General features: G+C 52.0%; 1 protein-coding gene across 1 annotated transcript in view; it reads left to right on the forward strand.

The window, feature by feature from the left end:
- Window positions 1-2,790: 2,790 nt before the first annotated feature.
- apc2 (APC regulator of WNT signaling pathway 2) overlaps window positions 2,791-14,268 on the forward strand; it is a gene marked incomplete at both ends in the record, with an annotated part of 73,389 nt that continues 61,911 nt past the window's right edge. The window contains 1 exon segment of the mRNA XM_084311508.1: window positions 2,791-2,931. Coding sequence (XP_084167634.1) covers window positions 2,791-2,931 — 141 coding nt within the window.

Here is a 14,268-nt window from a genome sequence, read left to right on the forward strand (position 1 = left end):
TATTGTTTTCTATGCATATTTAACTCCTAGAGGCAGCCGACCCAAGTGTATCCTCTCGCGCCACCTAAATGAAAATGTTAAAATGTGTGCTATATATTTTCATCTTGTGTAACGGCATTGGAGTGAGTTCAAATGGTGCTACCAGCAGACCAGGCTGCAGAAACAAATTAGTGGGGGGGCATAAAATGTTCTCGGGTGGGCACAATGGTTTTTCAACACAGGTTCCCTTTTATACATTTCAGCTGGGACAGCGGCGCTGTGGCTTGCTTGGCGCTGCCCATGGTGCTGAACTAAACAGCAGAGAGGCAATTGAAAAATCTAATTTCTCTCTATCTTAAGAACATTCACTTATACAAAAATATATAACAGATATATATATATAACAGACCTGCTGGGGCAGTGGACTGAGAGCAGGGGACACAAACAGGCTGGATAAGATGGTCAGGAAGGCCAGTAGCGTGGCTGGGGTGGAGCTGGACTCTAGCGAGGGTGGCGGAGAGGAGGAACCTTGCTAAGCTCCAGGCCATCAGGGAAAACCCCTCCCACCCACTATACACAGACTTGGCTGACAGGAGGAGCATGTTATAGGCTCACACTACCTAAATGCAGCACTGAACGGCACAGGAAGTCCTTCATTCCGACAGCCATCAGACTATACAATGCATCACTGTGCCTCACTGCATCACTGAGCACAGAGTGACAGTTACCATCTTCCTGGACTCTTACTTTTTAAACAGCACTGTGCAATATTACACCTACTGTAGACTTCAGTATATTTTTACTGTATTTATTTACTGTATCTTTTATTCTATTTTTATTCTATTTCATTTTATTCTATTCTATTCTTAGGCCATTTGTTTTGTTATTCGTGACTTGTTCTGTCTAAATGTTTAATGTTGAGTGATTTGCAGTGTCAAATTTCCCTCAGGATAATACATTTCTATTCTATTCTATATCTTTGAAAAGTCTCCATTTATTCAACACTTCTGAATTCACTGACAAACTGAACTGAACTGACAAAAACAAGGTGCATAAAAAAGCTAACAAAATTCCTCCACAGGCTACTCACCATCATAAGTAGAGAGGCAAGCGGTGTTTGGGGACAGAGTGAAATCTTCTTAAAACACTGCCCCTCCACTCATTCCTGAACTTTTTTGTTAAGTCCTTCTCAAATGCCAACTGAATTAAATTGGCCTTGCGTCGATGAAGCATACTAAGGCGATGTTCTGTAAAGACGTTCTTGAGGGTAGAAAACGAATTCTCACAGAGTGCCGTGCTAGCTTCAGTAGTGTTGTTGTTGACATCAGTGCCCACTAGGGCTGTCCCCGACTAAGGATTTGTCGACTTTGATTGACAAAAAAACGTTTTCCTTTTTTTACCAGGGTGGGCACAGGTGACTCAGTGGGAGGGCCCGGCCCCCTAATGCCCGCCCATGGCGCCGGGTCTGGCTACCAGTAGCACAGTACCCACCCCCCTGACACCCAGAAACCTGAAAGTGTCATGTACTATGTGGATGTAGGCCTAGGTCTCTCTTGTTGTGGAAAAAAAAACGAATGAATCCACTATCAAGCTGATCTACCCAGGTTTCCTCATCAGATGAGGCCGATATATAACGTTGCTGGTGAAAATTAAAACCTTCCAAAGAAAAGAAAAAACATTCCGATTTTGGCCACACGTGAATTTTCAAATGTTTTGAAATGCTATTGGGCTATATTATGATTAAAGTTGACTTGAATGTATTTTAAAAGGCCCTGTAGGGACATCACAAACCCTCTCATCACATAACGGATTAATCAAAACGTAAAATACATGAATTAAATGAGATAAAACCCCCCAAAGTAAGTTATAGTTAGGAGGTTTTCACATGTCCGCTGGACCAACAAACGTACGCCGGTGTCTGTGGGCGGCTCGCTGGGTGGCCAGGGGTCCCGAGGCTCGGAGGAGGAGGTCATCGTGACGTAGATAACATGTTACCTAATAAACTGACGCTTGTGTCTGCGGCCTTTTTGCCCGTCTGTCCGTGCCTGGCCAAGCGTGGCATTGATCAAAATAGAGCTAAACTCGATTTGACAGATGATTAAGCTCCCTGTATACCATCTGCTGCCAAGGACGCAGGGCAGAGAGGAGGGCTCGGAGACGAGGCAGAGGGTGAGAGGCCAGAGATCATCTCGTTTCTGGGAATAAGCATCATAGATGAAAATCAAAGTACAACGTCTTATGGGAACCATAGCCAATAGCCATAGATCATATATTGTTATAGGCCTGCGTGTTATAAGTAGCTGAACATCTTGCTATCCTGAAGCAGATTATATATGTATCATCATGCAAATCTTTTGAATATATACTGAAATAAGTATAAGCCCTACGGCTACTACAATCCTGCACAATTGTACAGCCCTGTCCTGTATTATATTGTATTGTGTTTGTATTCTAATTTAGTTTATATATTCCATTTTATTTTATTCAACTTTAATTGTCTGTTAATGTTGACGCACCAAACGACCAAGACAAATAAAGACCTTTCTGATTCTGATTCTGATTCTGACAAAACCCAGGACGTCTCTGGACTCTTCCTTGCCCCTTTTCAGACTCCACTAGCTCGCTAGCTTCGACAGAAATACAACATACTTATTCTACTGTCAAACCATGCTATGAATTCTAGCTCACTATTCTAACAACAACAAACTCCTTCTCCACACAGCCAGATACTAAACAGCGCTCTCTTCTAACCCGGTCCGTGCACTTGGTCTTCTGTCTTCCGCCCCGCAGGGAGCACAGCGGTGTCTGAAGATGGAGAACTCTGTGGCTTCCTATGACCAGCTGGCCCACCAGGTGGAGGCTCTCCGCAAGGAGAACTGCCATCTGCGGAGGGAGCTGGAGGACAACTCCAACCACCTGTGCAAGCTGGAGAACGAGACCACCGACATGAAGGTTAGTAGAGTCCTCTCCAGGGCAAACGACGGAAACACCGTCTGCTTTAGTTTCAATTCAGAGTTGAAGATGAAACGCATTACTGGCATGGGTATTGTCATGGGTGACACTTGAAGTCACTCTTATTTCCATTGTGGTCTTTGATGTATCTGTAGCTGTATCTCTTCTTGTGCAACGCGGTCTGGTGCAAGGTGGTTTGCTGTAGAATGGTGGGATGTTTTTATGCCTCTATGGCTGGAGGCGTTGTGTTTTCGGGTTGTCTGTAGTCCTGGAGGTATTATTTTCAAATGTCCACTCAGTAGACTACTAATTTCATTGGTCTAGGTTAACCACGCCCTCATGCTTAACCCCCGCCCCTACACCTCTACGCTCCATCCCTTTTATATCTCGTGAACTGTTTGTCATACAGACTCGCTGGTGGCATCATTGGACTCAGCAGGGACATCCGCTTACATTGGCTTATGTTTTTCCTATCCCCTACAACACCTAAGCCCCGCCCCCTCCCATATCTCGTGGACCATTTGTCGTAGAGACTTGCAGGAGGCGCTGTTGAACTCAGGAGGGAGATCCAATTTTCATTGGCCTATATTTGCCCCGCCCCTACACTTAAGCCCTGCCTCCTTTCATATCTTGAGAACCGAGTCGTAGAGACTCATGGCTAGCGCTGTTGGTCTTTATTGTCTAGATTTGAAAGGCTATTGATTCTCTTGTTTTTTGTGACAAAATAGTTTTTATTGTTTTGGAAAAAAATCGATATCTGAAATTAATTTCTTTAAATTAAAAAAATAACCTTCGTATTGTCTTTTACTATCATGCGCTTTGCTACTAAATAATCTTCCTTGCCTATATTACTACCTACTATGTTAATATGTCTTTACTACTATGCACTCAAGACTGTAGCACCCTGTTCAACACTTCCTGCGGACCTCTTGTACAGAACTTGTAAGTCGCTTTGGATAATTAATGACAAAATGTAAATGTAATGTAATGTAAATGATAGTGGACAGAGAAGAGATGTGCAATGGGTCACTCCATTGCCATATTTTCCATCCTAGGGCAACTTTTCTCAGACTAAATTCCCCAAATGGGCGCCAGGCCATTGAAAACCCGCACACTGGACGATTGAACCACTTGGATGCCCTGATTTTATTTATTTATGTAATTATTTATTTTAAATGTTCATTGCTTTTCAGACCAGCGATCTCAGTTGAGTGCATTTAGGTTGGAGGCTTTCCACGAGCTTTACCCCCATCTTACAAACGCAGCCCTGGGTAATACGGCCTCTCTGCTGGAGACATGTCAGACTTCCAGGCACTTAAACATCTTCTTCACAAACATAGCCACAACACTGGTAAACAAACTACCCTCCCACTCAGGGCATTATGGGGTAGAACACATAGTAGCATACTACAAAAACCTAGGGGTCCACAAAGACGACTTCAAACTTGAAATGGTAACAACCGATGAGGTACTCAAAAAATTGAGCGCCCTCCAACCTAACAAGGCCACTGGCCATGACAACATCCCCTCCAAATTCCTCAGAGACGCAGCAGCCGCCATCACCCCAGTCATCACACACATAATAAACCTCTCTATAAAACAGGGGCACGTCCCCAAGGACTTCAAAATTGCGAGAGTGACCCCTCTACACAAAAAGGGCAGCAAATTAGACCCAGGCAACTACCGCCCTGTTTCTATTCTTACCTCCATCTCGAAAGTCATGGAGAAAATAGTCTACGAACAGGTCGAAAAGTACCTGGCGGAAAAAAACCTAATCTACGAATTCCAATCTGGCTTCAGAACGTCCCACTCCACTGACACATGCCTCCTCTATTTGAACGACCACATCAAACAAGAGGTGGACGCTGGCAAATACTGCGGCATGGTCATGCTGGACCTACAAAAGGCCTTCGACACTGTCAATCACTCCATTCTAATGGACAAGCTAAAAGCAATTGGTTTTGATAGCCTATCAGTGAGCTGGATGCAATCCTACCTGGAGGGGAGAGAACAGATGGTAGAGGTAAACGGTACTCTATCCCCCCCCCTCACAGTGAGCTGTGGTGTTCCACAAGGAAGCATACTAGGACCGCTACTCTTCCTAATTTATGCAAATGACATGTCGTCAGCCTGTGACTGCAACTTGTTCCTGTTTGCGGACGACTCAGCCCTGCTGGTCTCTGACAAGAACAAATTGCAGGTTGAAAAAACCCTCAGCACGGAACTAGGCAAAATCTGCATATGGCTCGCTGATAACAAACTATCATTACACATGGGCAAAACAGAGTCCATTCTCTTCGGTTCAAATAACAAACTCAGCAAGACCGACGGCTTCTCAGTTACAGTGGGTGACAATATTGTCACAAGGAAAGACGAAATTACCTACCTGGGTTCCATCCTAGAGGCAAATCTTTCCTGTGACAAAATGGCATCCAATGTAATAAAAAAAGTCAACCAACGAACTAGATTCTTGTACCGGATCTCCTCTCTGGTAAACAAGAATACCCTGAGGACTCTGGCAGGAGCACTCATTCAAGGGTACTATGACTATGCGTGCACCTCATGGTACCAAAGCACCTCAAAGGCGCTTAAAACAAAATTACAAACATCACAAAACAAACTGGTCAGACTACTACTTGACCTGAACCCCAGAACCCACCTCACCCCTGCCCACTTTGCCAACCTAGGATGGCTTAGAGTAGACGACAGAGTACAGCAACTTGCAATGGGCCTGGTCTACAAGATACACTATACGACCGGGGTGCCCATGTACATGTCAAAATACTTCCCAAAGGTCAGTGAATACCACAACCACTACACCAGAGGAAGCTCAACAAATCATGTTAAACCCAGATTCGGCTCAAACAAGGGACTAAACACGTTTCGCAATTATGCCACAACAATGTGGAACGCCCTACCCAAAGCTGTAAAGGAATGTGAATCCCTGCCCACATTCAAAACCGCCCTTAAAGAGCACCTACGGGAGGCTGCAATTCGAAACTGGCCACCGTAAATGCCCAAAACCCCCACCACCTCCTAATAGACAGTCTCCTCCCCACCGCATGTATATATTCCCTCCCCGCCGTATGTATATTCCCCTCCCACCCACCCACCCCCTCCTAATGTACAGTCCCCTCCCCATCATATGTATATACTCTGTCAGGATCTAGGGGTAACAGTACTGTATATTTGAATACCGCCTATGTCACAAATGTATCAGTACTAAATACCTATATGTCCCTATGCCATAAATGTCATGTATGTTATGTATGTCATAAATGTCTATATGAATTGAAAATGGGGGACCCTGATGGAAACAAGACAAACGTCTTTCTCAGGTCTGCATCCCCTTAACAATTGTATGTATTGAGCCGTACTGTATTGTACCCATTCTGCAATCTGTTAAATAAAGTTTTCATTCATTCATTCATTCACAGTCGAGCCCTGGCTTCCGACGTGACCCAGTTTCAGCAGAGGAACTGGAGATGCTAATGCTTTGTGTCTAGCGTCCCCAAGGCTGCACAGAGGCAGGCAGAGGCAGGCAGAGGCAGGCAGAGGCAGGCAGAGGCAGGCAGGCAGAGGCAGGCAGAGGCAGGCAGAGGCAGGCAGGCAGAGGCAGGCAGAGGCAGGCAGAGGCAGACAGAGGCAGGCAGAGGCAGGCAGAGGCAGGCGGAGGCAGAGGCAGGCAGAGGCAGGCAGAGGCAGAGGCAGGCAGAGGCAGGCAGAGGCAGGCAGAGGCAGGCAGAGGCAGGCCAGGCAGAGGCAGGCAGAGGCAGGCAGAGGCAGGCAGAGGCAGGCAGAGGCAGAGGCAGGCAGAGGCAGGCAGAGGCAGGCAGAGGCAGGCCAGGCAGAGGCAGGCAGAGGCAGGCAGAGGCAGGCAGAGGCAGGCAGAGGCAGGCAGAGGCAGGCAGAGGCAGGCAGAGGCAGGCAGGCAGAGGCAGGCAGAGACAGGCAGAGGCAGGCGGAGGCAGGCGGAGGCAGGCAGAGGCAGGCAGAGGCAGAGGCAGGCAGAGGCAGGCGGAGGCAGGCAGAGGCAGGCGGAGGCAGGCAGAGGCAGGCCAGGCAGAGGCAGGCAGAGGCAGACAGAGGCAGGCAGAGGCAGGCAGAGGCAGGCAGAGGCAGGCAGAGGCAGGCAGAGGCAGGCAGAGGCAGAGGCAGGCAGAGGCAAGCAGAGGCAGAGACAGGCAGAGGCAGGCAGAGGCAGGCAGAGGCAGGCAGAGGCAGGTCAGGCAGAGGCAGGCAGAGGCAGGCAGAGGCAGAGGCAGGCAGAGGCAGGCAGAGGCAGGCAGAGGCAGGCAGAGGCAGGCAGAGGCAGGCAGAGGCAGGCAGAGGCAGAGGCAGGCAGACAGAGGCAGGCAGAGGCAGGCAGAGGCAGACAGAGGCAGGCAGAGGCAGGGAGAGGCAGGCAGAGGCAGACAGAGGCAGGCAGAGGCAGGCCAGGCAGAGGCAGGCAGAGGCAGGCGGAGGCAGGCAGAGGCAGGCCAGGCAGAGACAGGCAGAGGCAGGCAGAGGCAGGCCAGGCGGAGGCAGGTAGAGGCAGAGGCAGGCAGAGGCAGGCAGAGGCAGGCAGAGGCAGGCGGAGGCAGGCAGAGGCAGGCAGAGGCAGGCAGAGGCAGAGGCAGGCAGAGGCAGGCGGAGGCAGGCAGAGGCAGGCAGAGGCAGGCAGAGGCAGGCGGAGGCAGGCAGAGGCAGGCAGAGGCAGGCAGAGGCAGGCAGAGGCAGGCAGAGGCAGGCGGAGGCAGGCAGAGGCAGGCAGAGGCAGGCGGAGGCAGGCGGAGGCAGGCAGAGGCAGGCAGAGGCAGGCAGAGGCAGAGGCAGGCAGAGGCAGGCAGAGGCAGGCCAGGCGGAGGCAGGCAGAGGCAGGCGGAGGCAGGCAGAGGCAGGCAGAGGCAGAGGCAGGCAGAGGCAGGCAGAGGCAGGCAGAGGCAGACAGAGGCAGGCAGAGGCAGGCAGAGGCAGGCGGAGGCAGGCAGAGGCAGGCAGAGGCAGGCAGAGGCAGGCAGAGGCAGACAGAGGCAGGCAGAGGCAGGCAGAGGCAGGCAGAGGCAGGCAGAGGCAGGCAGAGGCAGGCGGAGGCAGGCAGAGGCAGGCGGAGGCAGGCAGAGGCAGGCAGAGGCAGGCGGAGGCAGGCAGAGGCAGGCGGAGGCAGGCAGAGGCAGGCCAGGCAGGCAGAGGCAGGCAGAGGCAGGCAGAGGCAGGCAGAGGCAGGCAGAGGCAGGTCAGGCAGAGGCAGGCAGAGGCAGGCCAGGCAGAGGCAGGCAGAGGCAGACAGAGGCAGGCAGAGGCAGGCGGAGGCAGGCAGAGGCAGGCAGAGGCAGGCAGAGGCAGGCAGAGGCAGGTCAGGCAGAGGCAGGCAGAGGCAGGCAGAGGCAGGCAGAGGCAGGCAGAGGCAGGCAGAGGCAGGCAGAGGCAGGCAGACAGAGGCAGGCAGAGGCAGGCATAGGCAGACAGAGGCAGGCAGAGGCAGGGAGAGGCAGGCAGAGGCAGACAGAGGCAGGCAGAGGCAGACAGAGGCAGGCAGAGGCAGGCAGAGGCAGGCAGAGGCAGGCGGAGGCAGGCAGAGGCAGGCCAGGCAGAGACAGGCAGAGGCAGGCAGAGGCAGGCAGAGGCAGGCCAGGCGGAGGCAGGCAGAGGCAGAGGCAGAGAGGCAGGCAGAGGCAGGCAGAGGCAGGCAGAGGCAGGCGGAGGCAGGCAGAGGCAGGCAGAGGCAGGCAGAGGCAGAGGCAGGCAGAGGCAGGCGGAGGCAGGCAGAGGCAGGCAGAGGCAGGCAGAGGCAGGCAGAGGCAGGCAGAGGCAGGCAGAGGCAGAGGCAGGCAGAGGCAGGCGGAGGCAGGCAGAGGCAGGCAGAGGCAGGCAGAGGCAGGCAGAGGCAGGCAGAGGCAGGCAGAGGCAGGCAGAGGCAGAGGCAGGCAGAGGCAGGCAGAGGCAGGCCAGGCGGAGGCAGGCAGAGGCAGGCGGAGGCAGGCAGAGGCAGGCAGAGGCAGAGGCAGGCAGAGGCAGGCAGAGGCAGGCAGAGGCAGGCGGAGGCAGGCAGAGGCAGGCAAAGGCAGGCAGAGGCAGAGGCAGGCAGAGGCAGGCAGAGGCAGGCGGAGGCAGGCAGAGGCAGGCAGAGGCAGGCAGAGGCAGGCAGAGGCAGGCAGAGGCAGAGGCAGGCAGAGGCAGGCGGAGGCAGGCGGAGGCAGGCAGAGGCAGGCAGAGGCAGGCAGAGGCAGAGGCAGGCAGAGGCAGGCAGAGGCAGGCGGAGGCAGGCAGAGGCAGAGGCAGGCAGAGGCAGGCAGAGGCAGGCAGAGGCAGAGGCAGAGGCAGGCAGAGGCAGGCAGAGGCAGGCAGAGGCAGGCAGAGGCAGAGGCAGGCAGAGGCAGGCAGAGGCAGGCAGAGGCAGGCAGAGGCAGAGGCAGAGGCAGGCAGAGGCAGGCAGAGGCAGGCCAGGCAGAGACAGGCAGAGGCAGGCAGAGGCAGGCAGAGGCAGGCAGAGGCAGGCAGAGGCAGGCAGAGGCAGGCAGAGGCAGGCAGAGGCAGGCCAGGCAGAGACAGGCAGAGGCAGGCAGAGGCAGGCAGAGGCAGAGGCAGGCAGAGACAGGCGGAGGCAGGCAGAGGCAGAGGCAGGCAGAGGCAGGCAGAGGCAGGCAGAGGCAGGGAGAGGCAGAGGTAGAGGCAGGCCAGGCAGAGGCAGAGGCAGGCAGAGGCAGGCAGAGGCAGGCAGAGGCAGGCAGAGGCAGGCAGAGGCAGGCAGAGGCAGAGGTAGAGGCAGGCAGAGGCAGGCAGAGGCAGAGGCAGGCAGAGGCAGGCAGAGGCAGGGAGAGGCAGGCAGAGGCAGAGACAGGCAGAGGCAGGCAGAGGCAGAGGCAGGCAGAGGCAGGCAGAGGCAGGCAGAGGCAGGCAGAGGCAGGCAGAGGCAGGGAGAGGCAGGCAGAGGCAGGCAGAGGCAGGCAGAGGCAGGGAGAGGCAGGCAGAGGCAGGCAGAGGCAGGCAGAGGCAGAGGCAGGCAGAGGCAGGCAGAGGCAGGCAGAGGCAGACAGAGGCAGAGGCAGGCAGAGGCAGGCAGAGGCAGGCTGAGGCAGGCCAGGCAGAGGCAGGCAGAGACAGGCAGAGGCAGGCAGAGGCAGGCAGAGGCAGGCAGAGGCAGGCAGAGGCAGGCAGAGGCAGGCAGAGGCAGGCAGAGGCAGAGGCAGGTAGAGGCAGGCAGAGGCAGGCAGAGGCAGGCGGAGGCAGGCGGAGGCAGGCAGAGGCAGGCAGAGGCAGGCAGAGGCAGGCAGAGGCAGGCAGAGGCAGGCAGAGGCAGGTCAGGCAGAGGCAGGCAGAGGCAGGCAGAGGCAGGCAGAGGCAGGCAGAGGCAGAGGCAGGTCAGGCAGAGGCAGAGGCAGGCAGAGGCAGAGGCAGGCAGAGACAGGTAGAGGCAGAGGCAGGCAGAGGCAGGCAGAGGCAGAGGCAGGCAGAGACAGGTAGAGGCAGAGGCAGGCAGAGGCAGGCAGAGGCAGAGGTAGAGGCAGGTCAGGCAGAGGTAGAGGCAGGTCAGGCCAGGCAGGCGGAGGCAGGCAGAGGCAGACAGAGGCAGGCAGAGGCAGGCAGAGGCAGGCAGAGGCAGACAGAGGCAGGCAGAGGCAGGCAGAGGCAGGCAGAGGCAGGCAGAGGCAGGCAGAGGCAGACAGAGGCAGGCAGAGGCAGGCAGAGGCAGACAGAGGCAGGCAGAGGCAGGCGGAGGCAGGCAGAGGCAGACAGAGGCAGGCAGAGGCAGGCGGAGGCAGGGAGAGGCAGGCAGAGGCAGGCAGAGGCAGGCAGAGGCAGACAGAGGCAGGCAGAGGCAGGCAGAGGCAGACAGAGGCAGGCAGAGGCAGGCAGAGGCAGGCAGAGGCAGACAGAGGCAGGCAGAGGCAGGCGGAGGCAGGGAGAGGCAGGCAGAGGCAGGCAGAGGCAGGCAGAGGCAGACAGAGGCAGGCAGAGGCAGGCAGAGGCAGACAGAGGCAGGCAGAGGCAGAGGCAGAGGCAGGCAGAGGCAGGCAGAGGCAGGCAGAGGCAGGCAGAGGCAGACAGAGGCAGGCAGAGGCTTTCTCCTTAATCAATCACTAGTCATTCTCCACACATCCATCCAGTCACGCATCTTCCTGATAAGGAAGCCAGTATAGGGATCGATGGGGCCATAAGAAATCTTTTGAGGATTCAGCCGAGCCCTTTTCTCATTATCCATCTCTGTTTGAAATCCCACTGCTGACTTGAAATAGAACCCCCTTTTCCCCCTGTGGCCAAGACCATGTGTGTGTACTGTATTCCCAGAAAGAGTAAGGTTCAAGTTTCTGTCAATACAGACGACTGTGACAAGCACTGGATCATTATGATTAAAGCTCAGATAGTATTTAGATTTTTTTTAAAGGGATGGGATTCAAATTAGGGATGTCCGATATTATCGGCCTACCGATATTGGCATTAAATTGTGATATCGGAAAATATCGGTATCGGTTTTCAAAAAATATATATAATAATAATAATAATATATATATATTTTTTTACATTTCTATAACCTTTATTTACCCAGGCAAGCAAGTAAGAACAAATTCTGATTTTATTTATTGTCAAAAGTATGCATAATGTTATGTTAATTCCACAACAAGACATATGTAATGTTAATTACCTGAAATTATTCCGTTTTTTTGGGGGGGGGGGGGAACCCTGCATATATCGGTATCGGTGGATATCGGTTGATATCGGTATCGGAAATTAAGAGTTGGACAATATCGGTATATCGGTATATCGGTAAAAAAGCCAATATCGAGCATCCCTAATTAAAATGTATTGTCATCATACAGCACAAGTACAATCAGTGTTGGGAAAGTTCACTTTCTACATGAACTAGTTCAGTTCACAGTTCACAATTTTTTTTAAATGAACTAGTTCAGTTCACAGTTCAAATTTTTTTTAAATGAACTAGTTCAGTTCATAGTTCATAATAAAAAATGTTGAACTAAAGTTCATGGTTTCAAAAATGAACTAATTTATAGTTTATAGTTCTTTTTTTCAATACGTTGCTGCGAGCTGTTATTTGTAAAAATTATTGCCACAACCCATATAGAACCACAGACAGCAATCAGAATACTGGCACTTCCATAACGCTTTGCTGCCGCCCATTCAGTCCACACTAGTAGCAGCTGCAGCTTTCATCTCTACAGTATATTTTCAAAAACATGAGGAAAAACTTAGCTTGAATTGTCTTTATTATGAAAACAAAAACAGGACTTTTGCTTATTCTCAATGTGCCGTTTAAGGTTTGCTGTTCACAAACGCGTTCAGGTACATCACCGAGTACAATACAAGTACACCATCCAACCAGAGTGCATATGTAATAGTAAAGTGCAATAGTAACATACAATGCACAGGTGATGGAACTTAAAAATATTTGAAGAAGATATGCTTATTTGAATCTAGTTAAACCTCCAGTCGCTTGACTCGTCGAAAGCCTCCAACCTAAATACACTCAACTGAGATCACTGGTCTGAAAAGCAATGATATTTAAAATAAATAATTACATAAATAAATAAAATCAGGGCATCTAAAGTGGTTCAATTATCCAGTGTGCAGGTATTCAATTGTTTGCAGCCTCAGCCTGGCGGCTAGCGCCCATTTGGGGAATCTAGTCTGACTGCATTTTTAACACCTTGGCAGGTATACTAGGTGTCACAAACTGCCTTTTAAAACAAAGGTTTTTACCATTTAGAGATAATATAACTGTTAGCTGTTGCAGTCAGGGCCGCCTGGGAGAAATGCGAGGCCCTGTGCGCGATTTAAACGCGAGCCCCCCCCCTGCCCCCCCCCCCCCCCCCCCCAATGGGAATGCTTTGGCTGTACTGTGTAGATAGAAGTACACACTCTAGTGTTGATGTCTTTGTTTACAAGGCTTCAGGTATGGTTGCTCTGCTATAAACACAGTAGAGCAGCTGTGTGCACATCCAACCTGTTTTAGGCCAGGTGCAAGATAAAACTAAATGTGACTGAAGGAAAAATTGCAATGAACTGACCGACACAATTGACAACTATAAGCAATGCAATGCTCAGAGAGAGAGAGAGAGAGAGAGAGAGAGAGAGAGAGAGAGAGAGAGAGAGAGAGAGAGAGAGAGAGAGAGAGAGAGAGAGAGAGAGAGAGAGAGAGAGAGAGTCTGTGATGATCCAGACAGAGAGAGTCTGTGCTCCAGAGAGAGAGAGATGAGTCTGTGGTCCAGACAGAGAGAGAGAGAGAGAGAGAGAGAGAGAGAGAGAGAGAGAGAGAGAGACAGAGAGAGAGAGAGAGAGAGAGAGAGAGATGGGTCTGTGGTCCAGACAGAGAGAGAGAGATAAGCAAGACAGCTAAGATGAGCCCCTAAAGGATATTCAACTTTGAATGGAAGAACAAAACAGAAGGAAAAGATAACTTCACAAAGGCAACATGAATATACATAGATCCAAAAGGACAAAGATGAACACTTAAATCCAAAGAGAAGAGGATCTATACCAGAGAAAACCAAGTAGCAAGGAGCCAACGGCCGACATCAGCTAAGGAGGCTAACTGCAAATAGAGTAGCCAGGTACTGACACCAGGTACACACCGTTAGCTACGACAGCTAGCCGGCCCGTTTGGCTCAATATAACGTTAGCTACGTTAGCTAGCCGGCCCGCTTTGGCTCAATATAACGTTAGCTACGTTAGCTAGCCAGCCCGCTTTGGCTCAATATAACGTTAGCTACGTTAGCTAGCCGGCCCGCTTTGGCTCAATATAACATTAGCTACGACAGCTAGCCGGCCCGCTTGGCTCAATATAACGTTAGCTACGTTAGCTAGCCGGCCCGCTTGGCTCATTATAACATTAGCTACGTTAGCTAGCCGGCCCGCTTGGCTCAACATAACGTCTACGACAGCTAGCCGGCCCGCTAGCTCAACATAACGTTGCCTATGAAAGTTAGCCGGCCCGCTAGCTCAACATAAGGTTAGCTACGATAGCTAGCCGGCCCGCTGGTCCAACAGAACGTCAGCTACGATAGCTAGCCGGCCCGCTGGCTCCACATAACGTTAGCCAACATAACGTAGCCACGATAGCTAGCTGGCCCGAGAGAGAGAGATATCTCCACGGCGGGAATAGAATAGAGTGCATTAAAAACTCACCAAACGTCCAAGAGGATGGAGACAACCGCGTGGAGTTGACGAAGTTCATCTGCCGAACGACCGTCCTCTTCATCTTGGCATAACAATGCTGCACGCGCTCTCTCTAGGTTAGCTAATGCTAGTTAGCCTTTAGCTAAGCTACTAGCCGACATGGCTATCCCGACTGAACCACACGTTAGCACTCGATATTATAACGTAGCTAAAGCTAACTAG

This window comes from Notolepis coatsorum (genome assembly GCF_963971535.1).
Source record: "Notolepis coatsorum genome assembly, chromosome: 3".
NCBI classification, from domain to species: Eukaryota; Metazoa; Chordata; class Actinopteri; order Aulopiformes; family Paralepididae; genus Notolepis; species Notolepis coatsorum.